Below are 21109 nucleotides of genomic sequence, written 5' to 3'. Positions count from 1 at the left end.
TTTCCTCCCATTTTATCACTTGATACCTGGGAGAAGAAACCAACCCCCACCTGGCTACAACTTCCTTTCAGGTAGCTGGAGAGAACAAGGAGGTCTTCAGTGAGAGATGATCTTACAGCTGACATACATGCTTTTGTATTGCTTTCTCATCCTTTTCCCCACACCCAGGAGCACAGCAGGTGAGGGAACACTAAGTTATAACCCAATCCTCCTCTCAGCAGGTAGACCTGTGAGAGGCACTATGTAGATTTTCATCTGGACATAATGATTTTGTAGGGCAGAGAAGTGCCTGAGGAAGGCTACGTGAGGGATGGGCAGTAAAATGTCACATGCTTTGGTTGTGGGTCAAGGAAAGCTCTCCTGAAAACGTCTCAGAAATTCATGCAATGCTTTGGCCGTTACAGGTCAGGACATTCAACCTCATATAAGTAGCAAAGGGTATTTTCACTAGCTGCTCAAGCACCTTGTGGGGGTTTTTTGCCTCCTTCCCTTGCTTTTCCAAAGCATGAGGCCCCTGCTGTGTTATCTCATCTGCAGGGTTTGGCCCTTCCCTCTTCCTCCCGGAGCTCCATACCCAAAAGCGGGGTGGAAATACCTTTGCAACGTGTCATTTTGCAAATACATCCTTGGCACAGCCTGTTTCCCCATGCACAATGTTCACCTTGTCCACAGGCACATGGGATGGTCAAGGCTGAGGCAGATGTGGGCCATCACGCTGCCAAACCTTGAGTTTGCACTTCTGGACTCTTCCTCCCAGCAGCTTCTGGTTTACCCCAGCGTGGACCTGTGACAATGTCTTCAGTGTCTTGGGCTCGCACTGGGACACTGAAAACAGCCTCATCTGACATCTGTATGCATGAAAAAAATATTAAACCATAAGGCCTTTAAGCTCTGGGAATACCAGGTCAAGGCTTAGGTCCAGGATACAAGAGCACCAAGTTGTGCACATGGGAAGAACAGCTGGACAGGAACATCTCAGATCATGTTTCAGTTATGAAAGTCAGGCTATTCTGTTTTCCACCAGTAGTGAGTTAAACTGCTTGGAAATAATGTTTTCTGCTCTATAACCTCATGGCATGACCAGAATTAGCAGGAAGCAAAAGTGCCTACAGCTCAGCACCAAATGAGCCCGTGTTTTATGACAAACATCTTTTCCCTCAGCATTGACTGTTCTAAACTGCTTTATATATATATATATCTGCAGTTTCAGTCTCCTTAAAAACTCACCAGGATTTATTTACTACTTTTTCACTGTGCTGATGGAAAGGAGTGGGGACAGGCAGCTCAAGCATCACCTCTGCATGAGCCTGAAGTGCATCACCCAAGCCGTGGGTAAAGGCTTCACTCTAGAGCTCAAATTCGTGTAGCCACCACCATGGATTGGTGGGTTGCTCTACAACAGCATATATCAGCACCAAAAAGGACCCAGACACACAGCAGTTATTAACTAAACCCTTGGTGCTGGGGATAACGAGTTCAGGTGGCAGAAAAAGAACCAGAGCACAGTGGATCCTTGGAAATATCCTCACTCCATCTTCCAACGCCTCCCACCAGAGCTGTTGGTGTGTGACCCTCACCACTGGGCCAGCAGTGGGCTTGGGGTGGCCTCCAAAGATAAAAGCAAACCCTGTTGCAGGGCCCCATCTTCTGTGGGCTGGAGGAAGACACTCAGGCAAAACGAAAAGAATGAAAAATGAAAGGCGAAGGCTGTTACGGGTTTTATGAGCTGTAGCCTGCAGACATTAAGGGAGAAATCACTTGCTAAGAGGCAGTTTTGCATCTTTAACCATGAATTAAGATCTCTGCAGTGTTCCTCTCAGATATGGGCACACCCAGGCTGAATAAGCAGGTCCAAGCCCCACCCTGTGGTCGGTGGCAAACTGGTCTGTAGCTAATGTCACCGGTATTTTGGGCACTCTTCCCACCACAGGTCCCACAGGTATAAGAGTGGTCAGTGCACAAGGTCTGTGGAAACTGCGGTTTAAACCTGTTCAGACATCTGGTTTAGCTGGTGAGGTGACTCATATTTATTTTCAGATTGTGTGGGTTAATCTAGAAAATTAGGGAAGTGACAAGAGAAGCTCGATGTGCAGTAAGGAAAGGACTTGGATGGTTCCCAGTCCTGAGAGGTCACGTAGTCTCCATTCTTGGAGACATTCAAAACACAGCTGGACACAGTCCCGGGCCCCCCAAAGGCAGAGCTGATGGCTGGTGACAGGGTACCAAGTGGTGCCTCCTCCCCTCTCCAGAGGGGGATGTTCCCTCCATCAGCAGTGAGAAGCACCACGGATATGCCAGGCAGGAACAGCAGGGAATGACAGGACATGGTTTGTCTTCAGGTCACCCACAGCCAGTGGCATCAGGGCAGCTTCCAGTGGCTGCGTATTACAGCCATCCTTCACAGGTAACTTTTTCTCAGCAATGAGCCACAAATATCCACAGACACAGCTTCCTGCTGCCAAAGGTGGCTCTGGCAAACACTGCTGGGGCTGTCTGGTTTATCATTACTTTTCTCCTGGGAGGGCAGCCCGGTTAAACACTCCAATGCTCTGTTACATTCCCATTTCAGTCACTAATCTTGATGGCACTCAGGCCCCTGAATGCACCCAGGGCTCCAGACTGCAAGCACAGGGAGACCCAGCTCAGCCTTGCAGGGAGCTGAGGAGCAGGAACCTTCCCTGAGAACTTTCCCCTTTGCCAGAATTCGGGACAGTCGGAGCCAGAGACTGGAGCTGGAACTCTTAGTCCCAAGAGTTACAGTGGCACTGAGCAGCACCGCACCTTGCTTTGTCCAGCAGAGACTGAGAAAAGGAGGGGGGAAGGAATTCCTCCTGTGCCCTTTTAAATCTGGACAAAACAGGTTTTTAATGAAAGCAGCACTTAATCATTATTGCCCTGTGAATTCAGAGCTGGTGGATATTTGATGCAAACAGAGAGTTGGTTGAAACTCTCCCGTACCGGCTCCCTCTTTGTCCCCCCTTGAGCCTGGGAATGGGTGTGATCTCCGAGTAGGAGTGTCTCTGCGGTTAAGTAGAGGATTGAATTACCGAACACTGCTGTTCCCGAGCTGACAAGGTAGCAGAGCAGCGAACAAAAAGTGCCTTGAAACTAGGCAAAGAGGAGAGAAGGCGCTGGGTTTGGTGGAGAAGGGAGACCTGTGAGGACACTGTGCACTTTCCAGCAAGGTAAGCAGCCTCCCTGCACCCCTGTCAGTTTTAATAAGGCCAGAACTGTTTAATGACTTTTCTTCAGTGGGATAGTAGGAAACAAAAAAAAAAAAAAAGAAATAATATGTTTCATATTTTTAAAAAAATTTCTCCCCTGGTGTAAGCCAGGATGTCTCTACTGAAATGAGCCCACACTGATTTACATCGTTTGGGGTTGGAACAAGCAGCTTGCCAAGCTTGCCAGGAACCCATCCAGGCTCCATATCAGCTCTGAGGACACATGCTTTTCGTTTAGCTCTCTGCACAGACCAGCTTTGATTTCGTGCAACGACCAATTAACGGCATTGTTTTGGGCCTGGATTGTTTTATGCTTTGCTGCCGTGGGGATTTGCTGGAAGCTCTTCTGCCTTTCCGACACAGTTTTGGGTCCAGGCAGCCACAGAAAGTCTTTGCAAGTTCCCATCGATAGGTTTTATTGTCATCTAATCAATAGATTACTAATGGCTGAGCTGCTGGGCTGCTTTGCTCTGTAAATAGAGTGTTTTCTCGTCCTGCTGGTTTGAGATGCAAGTTGCACTGAGGTAAAACTGAGTTGTAGTGGAGTTGAGCTGCAGGCTTTACTTGCCAGTATTTTTCTTAGGCGTGCCTATTAGAAACATAAATATTTAACACAAAGGAGAGCTGATATGAATTAGCATCTGTGGGAGGCTCACGCTCATTCGAGGCTGCCCTAGCACAGATGTAAACAAGTGTTACGGCAGCCGAAGCAAACTGGCCCCGCCAGAGCAGCACTTAGAGGGTGAATCATCCAGGTGCTCTTTACAAACCGCAGCTAAAAGGGCCGATTAGAGCCTGCAGAGTAGAGATTAGACACTCACACGGCATTGGCCTTCCTCTTCCGCGGGGTTTCACTGTTCCCCCGAGGTGCCAGGTGGAGGCAATGCCAGGACAGACAGGAGCCCGAGCGGTGCAGATCAGAACAGCCCCAACTGCCCTCCCTCACCTTCCTCCTGGCACAGCCAGGTGAGCCTCCCCTCCTCCTCCTCCTCCCTGCACAAACAGGATGCCCTTATCCTCCTCCAGCTCCCTTTCCACCAGCAAACACATGGGTCTCATGATGTTATTTCCAAGGCAGGACTTTGTGTCAGCAGTTGCCAAGGTCTCCCAGATGGGAGCAAAGGTTTTGTGCCATGGCTGCAAGCAGTGTCACCCTGGTCTCCTGCCTCCTCCTGTTATCTTGGGACTCCTCGTTAGGTTGAGTCAATAAATCCCTGCTCTTTCATGGCCAGGGATGCTGAAGATGTTCATGGTGCCTCCTGGCCTTTTCCATGGAGCTGCTTTTCTGGACTTTAAGCATGGAGGTTGTTATCTTTTCTACTTTGGGCCCCTGGGGAGATGTGGGACATGTGACATGGAAGAGATGCACTGTGGGCTCTGTGACATCAGGCAGGATCTGTCCTGCAGCCTGGTCCTCCAGAACCACCCATTCTGTGCTTGTTCCATCCCCAGCTGAGGAGGAGGCCAGCTCAGACACCTACCCCGTGCTTGGAAGATGCTGAGGCTCAGCTCTGTGCTGAGGCTCTGCTCTGTGCTGAGGCTCTGCTCTGTGCTGAGGCTCTGCTCTGTGCTGAGGCTCTGCTCTGTGCTGGGGCTCTGCTCTGTGCTGGGAGCATCCCACTTGACCACAAGCCTTTCCTCAATTTTAACAGAGCTAGATACAAGGTGGCCCACTTGGAGGCAGAGCCCTGAAATGGCCTGTGCAGTGAAGGGAGCTCAGGGCACAGCCAAAGCCTTGATGCTACCTTGGCGCCTCCTGCCCCAGCTGCATTTTTGCCATCCTTGACCATCCTTTGCCACCACTGACCTTCCTCAAGGTCCTTCCGTTGTCACAGGGAATGGGCTCTTCTGCAGCCTTCTGAAATTTGCTCTGGAACGACAAACCCACAGATTGGGCTTTCCATTTATGAAAAGTCCACCTTCACAAGGAAGGACTCCAGTGTGGACACACCCAAAATATCTCGGCTCCAGCTCTTTGTTTATTCATGTATATTCTTTAGCTTCTGTTGGCCCCTCTGAGAAAATAATCATTCAGTCACAAGGGGATACACTCTCCCACAACTCATTAAAACCTCTCTCTCCATATAAGACAGCCCTGGAAATGGGCCTAATTGTGGTTTATCCTGGATGATTATACATTTCTACTGTATTTCCATCCATTCTGGGTGTAAAAGGAATGCAAAAAGGGGTGAATATTGTCGCTAAGTCTCTGGTATCCTTCACTCTGAAAAGTCCTGTGCGATGTAATGTTAATTTCCAGCATTGGATGATGTGCATCCGATTCAGCTGCCTTGATTTCCAGGGGCCTCTGCTTGAAACAGAAACCCTGCCATTTGTTATCCATCTTTATCTGAGCCTATTCACACTTATCTGAGGCAGTGCTGGGCAGAGTGACAGTGGAACTTGTTATTACCTTATATCCACGTCAAAGACGTGAGGCGTGGGGGATGCTAAATTGCATGGTTGAGCTCCATCCTGGGCAGTTCCTTGTGGAATGAGCTATTCAGAGCAGTCGACCTCTTCTACCTAAAAATGTCCCGTTGCCATGCCCTGGCATGAAAGAATATGTTTGTGTCTGGCCCTTTATTTAAAACTGCTCTTACAGAAACAGCTGAACAGGGTAAGAAAAAGGCAGTGCTAGAAAACATGTTCTTTTTTGGGTTATAGGGACTACCTAGATACCCACCTTCCCTGTGGGAGTGTGCTAGAGCCTGAATTACTGGACTTTATTGCTATGGAATAGCTGTCTGGATATGAGCTGATCCCACCCATCCCAGTGTTTCAGATGCCTGGTTCCCTTCCTGGTGCTCAGACACAACTCCCATTGGCAGCTCCGGGTGCAAGAGTCGTTCCTGGAGGAATGACTATTTCTGAGGCTGTTTGCAGTATTTCCAGGGATGTTTTATTCATTTGGCTTTGTGCAGGTGACGTGCTGCTCTCTCTGCTTTCATTTCCTCGCGCTGGCTGTCATTTCTGCCCAGAGGGGATTGCACACCCTTCCCATGCCCACGTGCTGTGGTCCTGTGTGGACTTGGTTTCACTTTTTATGCCAGGCAAGTGGCAGATGCACATCTTGGGAGTGAGACTCAATGATCCTTGTGGATCTTTCAGACTCAGAATATTCTATGATTCTCTGACTGTCAGATCTCCACGGGCTGGGACTTTGCTGCAGGAGCCCCAGAGCTGGGCAGCACAGGGTTTAGCTCACAAATGATGTACCAACACCACCCATCACACAACACATGATACCACAGGGGCAAAGTTACACCTCCTTATTGCCTCATGTCCCTCTTCCCATCATTCCCAGTCATCCACCCCATCTCCATTTGCCCCGTTGTTTCCCTGGATCCTTTTCCTACCACAACAGAGAAGAACCACTGAAAACCATCTTGGGAAGGATGGTGCTCCTCAAGGAGCAGTCACTTACAGTGAGGAGAGGCAGGTGGAGGCTGAGTGACCACCCCCAAAATCACAGGAGGACCAAGAGCAACCTCACAGCCCGTCCTGGATTGGAAGAGCTGGATGAAACAGTGATAAACACACCACGTGCATGGTGCTGAACACAGGCCTAGAGGATGTCTTGGGTCAAACCACCACAGAGGCTAACACCACTATGGGTGACTGCTACCAAAAAGGCATGTGGTGCTGGTGTTCCATTGAGAGGAGATCCCATGAAAGCCTGGCTCTGTTCCCGTGACCTTAAAGCTCGTATAAGGCAACTATATCTTGGCTCAGCACCCTGTCCCAGTGGAAGCTTGGGTGGAGTTGGTTGGTCCCCACTTGGCTTGACACCAGTCAGGTGTCTTTCATCAGAGGTGTGTCAGCCAACACACACAAAGGGTGAGTGTTCCTTTGCAGCTCAAGAAACAAACCTTCTCCCTAAAAAAAATCGTTTGCATCTCACCAAGCCAGCAATGGAAATGCAGAGTTGCCTATGGAGCACCCTGCTTAGGTCCAGGTCAATTCATTTGCAATCCAAAATGTAAACCTGCCTGCTTTTTTTTTTTTTTCCAAAAGTCTTGGTTTCCTCTTCCCAAGTTTTATGTCGCACTTGCAGGTCTGAACTGGAAAAAAAGTGAAACAGTCCCTTCCTTTTGGTAGTTAATATTAATTTTGCTACTTTCCACTGGAAAGCCAGTGTTCTGGAGACTACTTCTCTGGCTGGTCTGAGGGGAGCCAGAGCAGCACCCCTGCTCCATCACCATCAAACAAAGGTCCTGAGAGAAAGGGCTTATTGAACTGCACTCATTAAATCATGCACCAGGAAAAACTGTTCTTTATCTTGCACACATGCACGTGTGCACATATATACATGTGTGAATTCTTACAATAAATAGGAAAGTGTTATGTGCAGCAGCAAAAATTGTAACTCTTGGACTTGTTTTTTGAGAAGGATAGGCCAGGTGGGCACCGGTACTTGGGTTTAATCATGATTTTATTTGAGGTATTTGTCTTAGTTCACACTGACAGATCTGTCAAGCAGAATCTCAGGGCATAGTGGGTGGGACTGAGCCCTCACACTCTGAGAGAGCTGGAGGGCAGCGTGGCCAGCTGGGCTCTCCATCCAGAGTTTCTTTCATGCACCAAGGGGACAGTGAGTCCCTCCTGACCAAGATCTACTGGATCTGCCCTAGACCAACCATCAGGATGAGGGAAACCACCCAGAGGCAGTCCTCCTCAGACTAAAGCACCTGAAACTGGATTGGATGAATCCCAGCCTCTAACCCCCCTCTCCTGCCCCTTCTCCAGGATCTTTTAAATCTGCAGAGGAAGCAGTGGCCTTTCCTCAGTTTCACCTGAGAAAATGCCTTCATTTGAGAGTTTCACCTCAACTTCCAGCTGTCACATACTTCCTGTGAGCTTTTGAAGTGCAGGTGCTCCCCAGGGCTCAGGAAGGCCTTGCACAGGTGAACAAACACACATTCTCTCCTCCCTGATGTCTCAGCTCTGGTTTTCCTTACCTGCAGCCATGAGGTTAAATAATGCTCCGTTAAAATGCTGATGTGGGAGAGGATCATAACTTTTTTTCTTGGAAGTGGTGGGTAATTAGAACTTAGAGAGAACCTGAACCACTTCCCTGGAAGCCAGGAAGAGGAATTAAAATGGCTTCAGCTTTGTTTTCCTTCTGCGTGCGTCTCCTGCCCTCCCCGTGGCACGAAGCCCTGCCTTCGGATGCAGCTCTGGTCCTGAGCCAGGAATCTCTCCCTTTCACTAGGGGAGAAAGAACTGAAAGAAAGGAGAGATTTGTTCCTAATGAATTGGCAAGCTACCTGCTCACCTTTCCCTTGGGATGGCTCTGTGCTGTTACTGACTCAAAGACCTCACGGAGAGGAGCTGGAGGCGCAGTGGATACCTCTGAAGTAGTTGTGCACCAACCTGGAGTTTATTATTTGACAAAAGGGCACCTGGCACCACACCAGGGCAATGCTGCTGCAAGGGGCTTGTGTGCAGAGGGCTTTTAACAGCTTCCTGTGCCTCTGTTTTTTTCTCATGGATCTTCAGAGAGAGATGGGTTTGCACTGAGGGAGTTTGTTACTGGTCACAGAGACTGATCTTGGGGGAGAAGTTACTACAGCTCAGCCTCTGCTGCTGCTTCTGAGAGCTCTGAGTCTGTCAGGGCTGCCCTCACCCTGCAGAGATGCTGCCTGCCTGGGAGAGCCTGCTGCTTTCAAAGACATCCTGGGGAAGGAGGACTTCAAGAAACCAGTCAGTCACGAGCTGTGTGGGTGCCCTGACCTTCTCTGTAGGACACCAAGGGCTGCTGTCCCCCACCTTCAGCTAATTTGCTCTCCCCTTTCCAGAGCCAGTCACTGCTGAGCACTGAGCTCTGCATCCAGAGTGATGAATGTGGAAACTCAGACCACATGACTTGGGAGCTGTGGCTGGCTCCCTGATTTAATTGTCAGGACATTGTTCTTACATTGTGAGAAGTTTCCTGGGACAATGCGGCTCCACCGTTCCCAGGAAAAATAGTGGGTTGTTAGAACTTTAGAGGGAGGACTCAGAAATAGCAGCAGTTTGGGAAAAAAAAAAAATCTGCTCCTACAAATCAGTTTCCCAAGACCATCTGGTTGAAGACCAGGCTGCTGGAATGCTACCAGCAGTGAGATAAACAGAGAGGGACAAGGGGGATCATAAAGAGAGGTGTGGAGAGATGAACAAGATTTCCTGAATGGAGGGAGGTGTTGAACTAGAATTTATGGCAGGTGGAAATGCAGCTGCAGGGACTAGTCAGAGTCAGAGGAGATAAATCATGAGATGCCTTCCCTTCTAAATCAGATGTCCTCTGAGGAATCTGAAGAGGCAGATGAGATACAGGCTGAGGGCTGTTGCAACTGGGAAGGGGGGTATTTCCCAGTAACCCGGTATTTCCTTGTGTTCTTTGCTTTTATGTAAGGATGAATGGAAAGACTGGAGGATTAGTGTTAAGTCCACCTGCCTGTTGCTCACAATGAGCTGAAAGGTAAAGCTCACAGCCCCAGTAGCTTTCTGGGAATGATTAAGTATCAGCTACTAAGCCAGAGGTGCCAGAAATGGACAGGAGGTGAAGGCACAGGTTTTAAGGAGACACACTAAGATGAAAGTCTGTTTCTTGGTAATACCTAGGATGGTAGTTGGAGATGGGGTAAATTTCTATGATTCAAGAGACAGCAGCTGGATCCAGGGAACACTGGTCAGCTTTTGTCAGACAGGGGAGAATGATTACTGGTCTTTCAGAACCTGAGAAATTACTTGGCTAGGTGAATCCAGGTTTCTGCATCCTTTGAATTTACTGAATAGGGAATTCAAACCTCTCTTGGGCTGTAGAGCTCTTACAATTTGAGAGCCCATCATTAACATAAAATCCTCTCAGTGGTTCTTTTCATCCCAGTCTCTTAATTCTTCACTCACATTAATCCTAAACAGACTTTATCATCTCAGTCCTCAGCCCTTGCCCCATGAGCAAAGAACAGAAAACACCAGTCACCTGTGATGCCAGGTAGCTGCTTGGATGAGATGTGGTGTGGTGATCCCTGGCAGCCATTCATGGAAAAAGGGAAAACCTGCCCATCTGAACCCAGTGAGGTTCCTTCTTAGCTCCAGCGCCACTGACCCTGAGAAGGTGAGCACAGTCTTAGTTCATCCCATCCAATACTGCATCTCAAGTTTTGATCCAGTGCTACTTAAGAGAAATCTAAGAAAGCCCTTCAACCCGTTTCATGATCCACCCAGATGATTTGGTAGCATGGATGGGGGATCTTTTCTGACCAGTGGAGGTGGCTGAAGCACGAGGGCCAATCCCTGTTATTGCCTTAATGCCAAACTGATGGGAAGGAGCATCTTGCTGGAAGTGCAGCATCTGAGCAGGGGCTTGTGGTCACAGACCCCAAGGGGCTGAGCCCAGAGAGCACATCCTGGCCATTTAGCCATCTCATTTCAAAGACATTAAGTAAAGACAAGCCTTCCAGCTTCCCTAATAAGCTGTTCCAATGTTTAATTGCCCACCATGATCAGAAATAGCATCTTATTTCAAGGCCTGTTTTACGTAAGTTTAGCTGCCAGGCAACAGCTCTTTCCAGCAAGGCTGAAGTGCTCTCTGTGGTCAGCCAGGCATGTCTGTGCAGAGCTTTCTCCTTGGCATGTCAGCCACACCGAGGTCCTGAACTTGGACCTCACTGGACTTGGAGGAGGAGGATGAGCTGACTGAGATTTTTCATTTTTTTGCCACCCCCACAACACATATCCCATTCCCTGCCTCATCACCACATTCCAAAACATCCAACATGGGTTGGAGGAAGTATTACAACTCTGAGTGTGTGACAACATGAGATAGGAGACAAGCTCCATTTCTGGATCTCCCTGCCTGTCATTTCCATGTGAGGTACCAGCTACTTTTTCTCCTCTTGCAATGGAAGAATAAAAGGCAACTTGCACAGGTTGAATGCTGTACTCTGGACAGTCACTTGCTGGAGACAGTCACTGTTCCCAAGCTGTAGCTGGTGAGCCACACAAGGTAATTCAACACTGAATTTCATTCCTCTGGGCAGAAGAAGAGTTAACCACTCTCTACTCTGCAAACAAAACATGGCACCTACTTGGGCCCAGATGCCCAACTATAATGGAGACAATGAAAGCAATTCAGCAGCCCTGGTTTACCTCATCTAATGCCAGTCCAAGTATTCCCAATAATTAGGCCTTTCAGCCTGGAAAGGCTGGAGCCACAGCTGCTTCCTATTTTCCCCAAAGCTGTACAGAGCATTAGTCATTTCACTGGGTTTTTTTATTACCGTGACTACAGCCCCGTAAGTGTGCCGCCAAAACCCAGACAAGCCAAACCAGCCTGGATTCAGAACGTACTTTGGGAGCTTGAAATGTTCTCCTGTCCCCCTTTCTGAGTCCTGGTTTTCCCTCCCCACCCAAACAGCCGGAGTCTGCCTGAAGAAATGTCCTGCTAAGGTCTGGGCTCTGTACACGGGCCAGACTGACCAAAATGAAGCAGTGATTGCTGGCACCTCCATCCCAACTATTAATCATTAACCAGCCTTGGGAGTGACCTTGACACTTAATTAGTCATCTAGTCCTTCCTGAAGGCAAAGCTTTTCCCCACACTGTGCTGGTGGGAGAGGGGATAGGGACTGTGTTTAGGAGTGTTGCTGTGATTTTGGCAGTGCATGAAGGGGAGTGGGTGTAACAGAGACACATCTGCCCTCATGCACCAGCTTTTTTTGCCTAAATTGTGACAGGGAATGTTTTGCTTTTACTTCTGGAGGTTTCAGGTTGTCCTGACGGTAGCATCTGGTCGAGGCCAGCCACTGATGTTCTGTTTTCAAGTCCTCTGCCCTCAGTCAACAGCAGCATTTGTTCTTTGCAGCTTAATTTGTAGCATCTTAACCAAGGGGTGATGACCCAGCAGATCAGCTGCAAGCCAGAAGTTGCCTTTGCTACACAGTGGCCACCCATCAGCCCGCCTTCATGGTGTGAACTTTTCTCCTCTTTCCATGGAGAGAGTCCCTGGAAATGGTGGCAGAAGGATAGCTGGTCCTGGAGGTAGAAATGTTGTAGCTGAGTTTCACTAATGTGGAGGCAAAGAGGTGAACTGCACCTGCCTCTCCTCCCTTCATAGGTAAAGCTGTGTCTCTGTACAAGGAAGCAAATGTCCATCCCCATAACCAGTTATTTTCCCCTGTGAATTCCTACCCCAGAGGTGGTTGACTCACACTTCTCGCCAAATTACATTTCACCTAGTGCTGGGCAGAACTGGTTTGACTGAGGCAAAAACTGCCCCAGACAGTGAACCTTCCAAACCTCTTAATGGCCCCTTTTTTACTTTTTTTAAATTAGAAAAGTTTCTGCCCTTCCTGGTTTCAGAACAGATGGGAAGTTTTCACTCCATTAATACTGGATTTTATGTCTGGACGGGAGTTGAATTATGGGATCATCTGATTAAAAACCCACATTAAATCATTAATGAAATGAGCTGCTTGATTATATAAGTCATATTCCTATTATTTCTGACTTGGCCACTGGCCGAAAGAAGCTGGAAAGTCCAAAGAAACAGCCAACCTTGACTGTGATTCACACTCCCCCAGCTAAATTGCTAAGGAGGAAGGGAGGGACAGCATTTCCCAGAAAAGTGAGGACCAACACTAATGGGCGAGTTTGAGACAGGGAAAGGAGCCCCAGGAGCGGGGGAGATCCAAGGTCCCCGTTTTGAGTCAGATGGGTTTGATTGGGAACCTGTTGGCTGTTTTTCGGAGGGTTTTGTCCAACACAGCTGCCTGTGGTCAGAGGAATCCCAGCATCCTCCGGGTTAACTTTTCCAGGAGAGGCTGGGGTGCTGGGGGAAGCAGGGATATCCAGCTGTGTCTCACAGCTGGCCAGCTGCCGCTTTCCTGCGCTGTTCCCAAGCAGGACGCCTGCTCCTTCCACAGGGAGCAGTGTCGGTGTGACTAAAAAACTTCACTGCCCTGAATTCTCCCTCAAATGTAGACGTCTTCTTCACTGGCTTTGTTTTCAGGTTCTGCCTGTTTTGACGCTGGAAGGAAAAGCCCTAAATAAATTAAAAAGATAGCTGAGGGGAGGAGGCTTCACTTGGGTTTTTCTTTGATAGGGACCTTTTGAATGCAATATTAAAAGAAAGGAGAGGTCTTTTGGTTAAGGGTCCGAACTGAGATCATGTTTCTGGCTTCAGTTCCTGGTAGCCCTGGACTCCACAGTAGGTGAGTCAGGATGCCATTCAGAACATTGTATATCTCATCTCCTCTGTGGACGCTGAAATATCTTCCTGGATCTGACGTGTAATCTGTGTGGGTCTCAATTACTTTTCTGGGAACTGAGACGAAAAATGTCTTTTTTTGTCCTTGCTTTTTGTTTTTTTGCCTGGAAGGTATCTGGAGGACTTGAGAGGGAGATGAAAGTTGCTGAACATACCCCTGCTAGCGACACAAGGCTACACAGATTCAGTCTTCGAAAGTCCTACAGATCTATCTGTGTTCAGGAAGGAGTGAGCACGTCTGACTCCTGTTACCAGTGCTGCCAGACTGTGGCTCCCTGCTCAGTTAACAGAGAGGTGTTGGGGCTGTGCTCAAAACATCCCTGGAAATACCTGCATCTTCCCACTGCCTGTGCAAGGAGCCAGGATGTGGCAGCTCTGGGCTGTGGAAGATCTGGATGGACCGATGTTCCTACTTAGAACAGCTCGTTTGTGCTCTTACTTAGTGTGCAAACTCTTCGGGACAGCCAAACACTGCTTATGGCTTATGGTGCCAAGTGCAGCACATCTCTCCATTCCCTTGTAAAACAAACAATAAACACGCCTTCTGGCAGGGGACCATCTGTCTCTGTCTTTTCCCTCCTTCAGAAGAAGCTGCTTCCATGGCTTTGTGGAGTAGCTTCCTTTATCTTCCATCTCACCGTGGCTCAGTGGCTGTGCCATGTTGGGCAGCCATGGATAGCTCTGTTCCTTCTTGTGGGTAGCTTCCTACAGCAGAGCAGGGGAGAGCTGGACAGGCCATGGCCCACAGTCAGTGCAGCCTTTTCATCCCAGGACAGAGCAGAAAACGCAGTCAATCGAGTTGTTGTTGTTGTTTTTAACACAGCACAATCGTTCAGTCTGTCATGAGCAAATGCAAGTCGAGGGAGGGCACTGACGAATGAATGCAAGGCACAGGGATCAGTGAGCTGTGTGTTCTCTCGAGGCTGGGCCCTGATTTGTGAGCAGGATTGACTCACAAGGGAAAGGCTGATATGGGTCTTGCCCTTACGCAGACACAGCCTGTCCCGTGGCTGCTGCAGCAGAGCTGAGCTGCTCAGGGGGCACTGGCCATGCCCTGTGGGACAGCCAGCTCTGTTAGGATACAACTCCATGTCTTCATGTACATTGGTTTGGGATTTAATTTGCTTCAGGAGGTTGCTGTGTAAACAAGCTGGGTTCAGAATTTGTTTCTTGAGCAAAAGCTCAGCAGTAGGAACAGGGAGCACAGCTGAGGGTGGTCCTCTTTTCTTTTCACTGCTGGGAGATATGAGGATGGATGGGAGACCTCCACCCACGAGACAGGCACCAAAACCATCTCAAATGTTCCCAGACACCCTTGTGTGGGCAACCTGAAACCTACCTCTTCCCCATACAGGCAGCTGAGCTTAGGAATCTGCAGAGCTACCTGTAAAATAGACATCTAGGTCATGGACTGGGTCGCTCCATGTGCTCTGCTGACTGTGCTGGCTGTGTCTCCACTGACCTTCATGCAGCTGAGGGCCTGGTGCCCTGCCCTGAGATACCTGAGATACCTGAGATGCCTTTCTTAATGTAGACCTGAATCTTGTCCTGAAGAAGAAAGGTTACATTCCCTGGGCTCCCAGTGCCCCAGGGTCAGGGTACCTGCCCTGACCTCCAGCCACTGGTCCAGGAGGTCTCCTGGAGGGCCACTGTTGTCTCCTCCTGTCACAGGAGAGTGGAAGGCTTAGACAAAGTTTTAGAGCCTTGCCCAATGAGTCTCGTGGCGCAGAAAGGATTCCCTTGCTTTCTAAACACCTTCTCAGGGAAGGGTTTAGGTGCGGCTGAATCCCATCTTAGCCCCGGACTGTGTTAATGGTTTAAATTTAAAGGAATTATAGAGGTGTGATTAAACCACTTTGTCCCACAGGTTTTAATGAAGACAAAACAGAAATTCATTTATATAAATGAATTATTTATTATGACAAATTAACAAACAGGTGAACAGACGAAAGATCCTGATCAGAATTATTTACTACGCAGTGTGAAAGCAAAAAAAAACCACCTCAAAATCTACTAGTAAAGTGTTATATAACAAAGTAATATAGTGCACTGTAAAACAATTATATTAAAGCAGTTGTATCGAAGCTAGCAAAAGAAACAATCATTAAGCAGAGATTGATATAACTTAGCATATAGCATGCAGATCTCTCTCTTTTTCTTAACCCCTGGGGAGTAACCATGAAGAGGCATCCCTGCTTCACAGAAGAAGCTCCACGCTTCAAGGAAGTATGTGGAAGAATCTACTATAGGGAAGTTTTATAGTTGTGATGATGGACTGGCAGTCACAGATTTACAAGCTCACAGACTCGCTTATCTGTCACATCTTGTTTCAAAAAAGGATGTATATTCTAAGTCTGGTGAACCAGGATGGTCTTAGCATAATTTAACACCAAGACAGTGACCTGGGCCTGGTGCCAGCAGCTGAACTTGCATGATAGCTTGCATGATGGCCTGCATGATGGCTTGCATAGTATGCATTATTGGATTTTAGGTCTGTCCAGGGTGGACCATCCTGCCACACCTCCATCCCTCATGCCATGGTGTGAACAAAGCAGTACTGAGGTCAGGTCCAGCACTCTGGTGAATCCCTTCCACCTATTCACATTGGGTGAGAATAATCCCACACCAGAACAGCAGCATCCTATCCAATCTTCGCTGGACCCCCCATGAGCATGGATAGCCTGGGAATGGGGGTTCACCCCACTTAACTGTTGATAGTCATCAGAGAGAGAAAGACACATAGAGGTGTGAATGATCTGTATTAAACCTCCAGTGAGTCAGAGGAGCCCAGCTGACCAGCACACCTACTGCTGTATCCAATTATATAGTTATTTTGGTTTTTCTTCTTCCTTTGCCTTCCAGCTCAGACCGCAGGATGACAGACGGTGACACAAATCTCCCAACCATCGAGAGAAAGCTGGGACTGCAGATATGGGGCATAGAGGTATGACAAGAGGCAGTGATGCCACATGTCCTCTGCATGTCTGGAGGGGTGTTTCATGTTTCAGGGAAGAGGTATTCTTGAAGAAATCTGTGTGGGAAAAGAGGGTCTTACAGATAAGGTACAGTGGGAAATAGAAGACCCAATGTCTCCCTATGAAACTTTCCACATGTTATTGTTTTGGTTTCCTGCTCTGTAAAACGGGGATGATAATATTGACTAAGGAAACAGGAATGTGATGGGGCTGAAACTCTCCCTGCAGCACCAGAGGCTTTTCTTGCTTCTTTTAGGAACCAATACAAGACTGCTTTAGCACACCAGAAATTCCCTGTTTCGCCAAGAAGATGGGTTATCCGTAGGTAGCCTTAGTCTATACCAGCAGCTGCCACAGGGAAGACACTTTTTTTTGTGACAAAGGCATTCCATGGTGCCTCTTTGTACTTCATTCTTGTCTTCCTTACTCTGGGTCACTGCAAGGAGAAATCCTGCAACCTCTGAGTTCACCCTCTGCTTTTGGAGGTGTTTGATTTTGGATTGGAGCTGGGCTGTGCTCAATTCTGCCTTTTTCTGGCCCAATTCACCAAGAACATTGGAACCATTAACCTGCAATGAGAGTGGGTATAGACTGAGGTGCAAAGTCCACTCAGGGGAACAGTGGGAAGAGGATCCAACACACATCTCCAAATGGGACTCATCAAGTCCCAACTGTGTTCCAAATATCACAGTCTTTGCCTTTTCATTTCTCTCCAGAGCACTGCACTAAGCTGCTTTCCAGAGGATCTGTAATTACAGCCATGTGGGTTCACAAGGGTCAAGCTGGTATGCTGGGAAGCAAGTCAGGACACCAGAAGAATGCTTGTCTCTAATTTCAGGGAACCACAGGGCCAGTTCCAGCCCAGGAGCTGAGCGTGGACTAGTGGGTGGCACATCCAGACACCTGTGCTGGGCAGGCATGGCTGGATAATTATGCACTTGAGCCAGAGGAAGTGTGCAATTAGGGTCTGGAGGGGTGAGGGGCACATCAGTGTCCTCAGTTCTGCCTTTCCTCAGCACTCCTGGTTCATCCTTCTCCAAACCCTGGTTGTCACCTGAGTGTTTTGGGCACCTCAGCTGTCCTGTTTCACACGCATCAACTTCTGGCTCTTAAGTTCCAACAATGACCCAAACACTGATTTCCTTACAGAATATGAAGATGGTTCCTGTACCTGAAAAGGCTTATGGGACCTTTTTTGAAGGAGACTGTTACATCATTCTGCATGTAAGTAAGACTAGCAAACACTGGTCTCTCTTAGGCAGCTGGTCCAACTCTTTTTCTTTATCTCTGACTTGGTACCTAGGTACCCTCTCTGGTGGCAAAAGCACTGTGGGTTAAAGTGGTTGTGCACCTGTGTTCACCATCTAATCATGGATATGAACTGAACGTGGCTGTTGCAACAACACTGTCTGTTTAGTAAACCAGAAGTCCAGGGGAACCAGCAGTTCATTAAAAGTGTTTATCTTCTAATCAACTCGGTCATGCCCAGGCATGGAAGAATGACCAGTGCATTCCTGGCAAACTGAATCAAGGCCCACATTTGCATGATTTATGGGAGTCTTCTGGGGATGTGAGAAGTGGCCAGCTAGAGGGTCTCATTTTCAGCAGGTGATGTGGGATATGAAAGTGTTCCATGTCGTGTGTCATGTAAGTAGCAGAGAGGCTCTACAGCCCTTCTCATGTCCCCATGAGGACATGTCATCAGTCCCACCCAAATTTGGTCCAGACCTGCTTGCAACCAGCTGAACCCAGGTTAGGCAGAAGCATGAGGGACTTCTGAGAACCAGCCCTGCTCTGTGGGCTGTGCAAACTGCCTTGTGTTCCCGAAGTTCGGTGGGAGGATGATGTGTTACACCCACTCCTAGGATTCCTTCCAAATCTCTTCATCTGCATAGAGCAATCCAGGTCCCATTGTATCAGAAAAACATCCATATGGTGGAAACCAGAAGCATTTCCCACTTCCTGGGTCTGAGTGTCCCTCCTGCAAACATCCCCTGTCAGTGAAGAGGCAGCAACGCCTCCACTATCCCACAATAACCAAGTGCACATCTGCTGTATGTCAGGCTGGGAAGGCAGGCTGGGATGGCACCACAGGATGAGTCTCCTGCTCAAATTCACCGTGCACATGCCTTTATGATACCTTTTGAGTGCTAAATCGATTTGGTTGCAGCCACCCAAAGACATGCTTAGAGCAGGATATGGGTGTCCTCGCAAGGAACTGTCAGTATAAATATGGATTTTGATGCTCACAGGCTCAGCTTCTGTTGCAACAGCTTCCCCAGGTAGAAGAGCCCTTAATTAGCCCAACAGCCTCCTTTGCCCCTGAAGACAGAAAGGTAAAAATACTCATCTGTGAATTCTCCTTCTTCACTGGAGTCTCTCCAAATAAGGATTGTCCTCGGGACAATGGGACTTTGATCATCTTCAATAACAATGTATTGAACGGAGCAATTTTTCCGCAAATTAATTATCTGTGCCTGAGGAACTGAGCTGTATTTTATTTAAGTTCTTCTGCTGTGTTTCACTGTGTGCACAAAGCAAATAAACAGAACTCAGTGTCAAATCCAGCTTACAAAATGAGCTTTTATTGCCTTTCCCAGGCGTCCACGGTGGGGTTTAACACAGTAGGCGCTGAAAAATAACTGGCACAGCTCATGTAACACTAAGCACACCTGTTCCTCAACCCGCTTGCCTCCTTTTTCTAGGCTGTTGGGTTTTTCTGTAATAAGATGAATCTCAGCATGCACACACCAGCTCAGCTTCGTTTGGAGTTATGTCTGTTTTGCAAGTCAGCAGGAATTCCGATGCAGTTTGTGTTACTACGTTGTGTGATACACGAGAAAGACAACAGGAAAGAAAGGGTAGTATCTCCAGGCAAATAAATAGGAGTGTGCATTAAATTTCAGAAGGTGATCCATGAGAAGAATCTGCTCTAAGTTTTAGTATAAAACTCCACAAAAGTAGGACAGGTTGAACGCATTAATTTTTGTAATTGCACAGGTCCTCGGTTTTCCTTGATAAAGAGCTATGAAAGAATATCAAGACAGAAACATCCTTCGGTTCAATATGTACACAAAATCCATAAATGCTCTCCTAATTAAGGAGAGCTCCAGGCCGAGCTCCCAGGGAGTATGTGAGGCTCCATCTTCTGTCCCCTTGCCCAAGAGAAGGGCACAAGTAGGAAAGAGCTCCGTGGTCACTTGGTTCTGTCAGGTCTCCCTGGACAGTGATATTTGAGACACACATATGTGGACTGTGAGCTCATCCTTGACTTGTCTTTCCCACCTCTCCCAGACCAAAAGAACCTCTCGTGGCACCGCTGTGGATTTGCATTACTGGATTGGGAAGGATTCCTCCCAGGATGAGCAGGGGGCTGCAGCCGTGTACGTCACCCAGCTGGACAACGCGCTCGGGGGGAGCCCTGTGCAGCACCGGGAGGTCCAGGGACACGAGTCTGAGACCTTCCAGAGCTATTTCCGCAACGGCATCATGTGAGTAGCTCAAAATACCCTGCAACGAGGTGGGTTGTGGCTTTTCTACACCTCAGAGAGACATCAGCATTTCAAAAAAACCTGAAAAAAAGGGTATCGGCACTGAAGCTGGTTAAAATTCAGAACAAAAGTTTCCCATTTTCAAATAATTGTTTGTAACATTGAGTCTGGAATCGTGTCTCTGCTGGTCATTTTCCCAGATATTTTCAGTAATTGCATTTTAACCTCCCTCTTGTTCGCCCTAGGGTCTTCCTTCCTCTCCTCCTCACACTTTAGATTAAAGTGCCCATTCAGGGCACTTCAGACTAATATCCACCTTGAAGTGAAATGCTGATTTGGCTCATACTGGGAGTAATATTCCTGCAGTGGAAGGAAAGTTTGACTCAACTTCTGTCATCTAAAAGAATCCAATCTTGTGGTCTTTGCTCACGCTGGGGTTGTTGGAAGAACTCCAATAGCTCTCCTCCAGAAGGGTCTTCTTTGGCAATAAACAGCCTAAGTGCCTTTATTTTAAACAGGTAAAAAAAATTCAGATGAAAACCCACCCTGAGTCAATACCTCCATCCCAGTCTGGCTTTTGAGATACCTCTGCTTTGTGCATTTCTAGAACCTCTCATGAGTTTCCTCAGAACTTTTCTGAGACAGAAAAGTGCTTTAACCTCATCTAGGGACGAGTAAGGAAGAATGAAGGACTGAAATTCAGACCTTCATAAACAGTCTATTTGGAAACCTGTCTGCCTCTGAAATAATTATAATTTGGACTTCATCTTGGTCTAAACCACATCCCTATGGTCAACCAGGAAGTCTGAGGCAGAATGAGAAATTAAAGCAAGCAATTTCCACATCTTGGCAGGTGGACTAATAACCAGAGCATCCTTCTGTGGATATCTTAAACTGGACCAAACAAGTCTAAAGTGCTGTGAATCACTCACATGGCTGACCATATTTGCCAGTCTCTCCCAAGCTGTGATAAAATACATACATTACCCACATGGCAAAAACTATAAACAGCAGTTGTCTCTTTTTCTCCCATAAATGGCAATGACATCATGTCAATTCTTACTGTAGCATGAATAATGGATCTGTTTTCTAAAAGGGTCTAGGATGTGTGGAAGTGGGTTAGACTTGCCCAAAATCCATTATAAAGGCTCTGGGACTTCCTTG

The 21109-nt window shown here is 47.8% G+C and overlaps 1 protein-coding gene across 1 annotated transcript in view; it reads left to right on the top strand.

The window, feature by feature from the left end:
* Positions 1-2578: 2578 nt before the first annotated feature.
* The window catches only part of VILL (villin like), a 36999-nt gene continuing 18468 nt past the window's right edge, over positions 2579-21109 (top strand). Inside the window, exons 1-4 of the mRNA XM_032698192.1 lie at positions 2579-3185; positions 16342-16423; positions 17604-17678; positions 19749-19945. Coding sequence (XP_032554083.1) covers positions 16355-16423; positions 17604-17678; positions 19749-19945 — 341 coding nt within the window. The 5' untranslated portion in view covers positions 2579-3185; positions 16342-16354. The remainder of the gene's footprint in view (positions 3186-16341; positions 16424-17603; positions 17679-19748; positions 19946-21109) is intronic.

The sequence above is a fragment of the Chiroxiphia lanceolata genome, chromosome 1, assembly GCF_009829145.1.
Source record: "Chiroxiphia lanceolata isolate bChiLan1 chromosome 1, bChiLan1.pri, whole genome shotgun sequence".
Lineage (NCBI taxonomy): Eukaryota > Metazoa > Chordata > Aves > Passeriformes > Pipridae > Chiroxiphia > Chiroxiphia lanceolata.
Note: the sequence above shows the minus strand (reverse complement) of the source record. Positions and strands in the feature narration are given on the sequence as shown.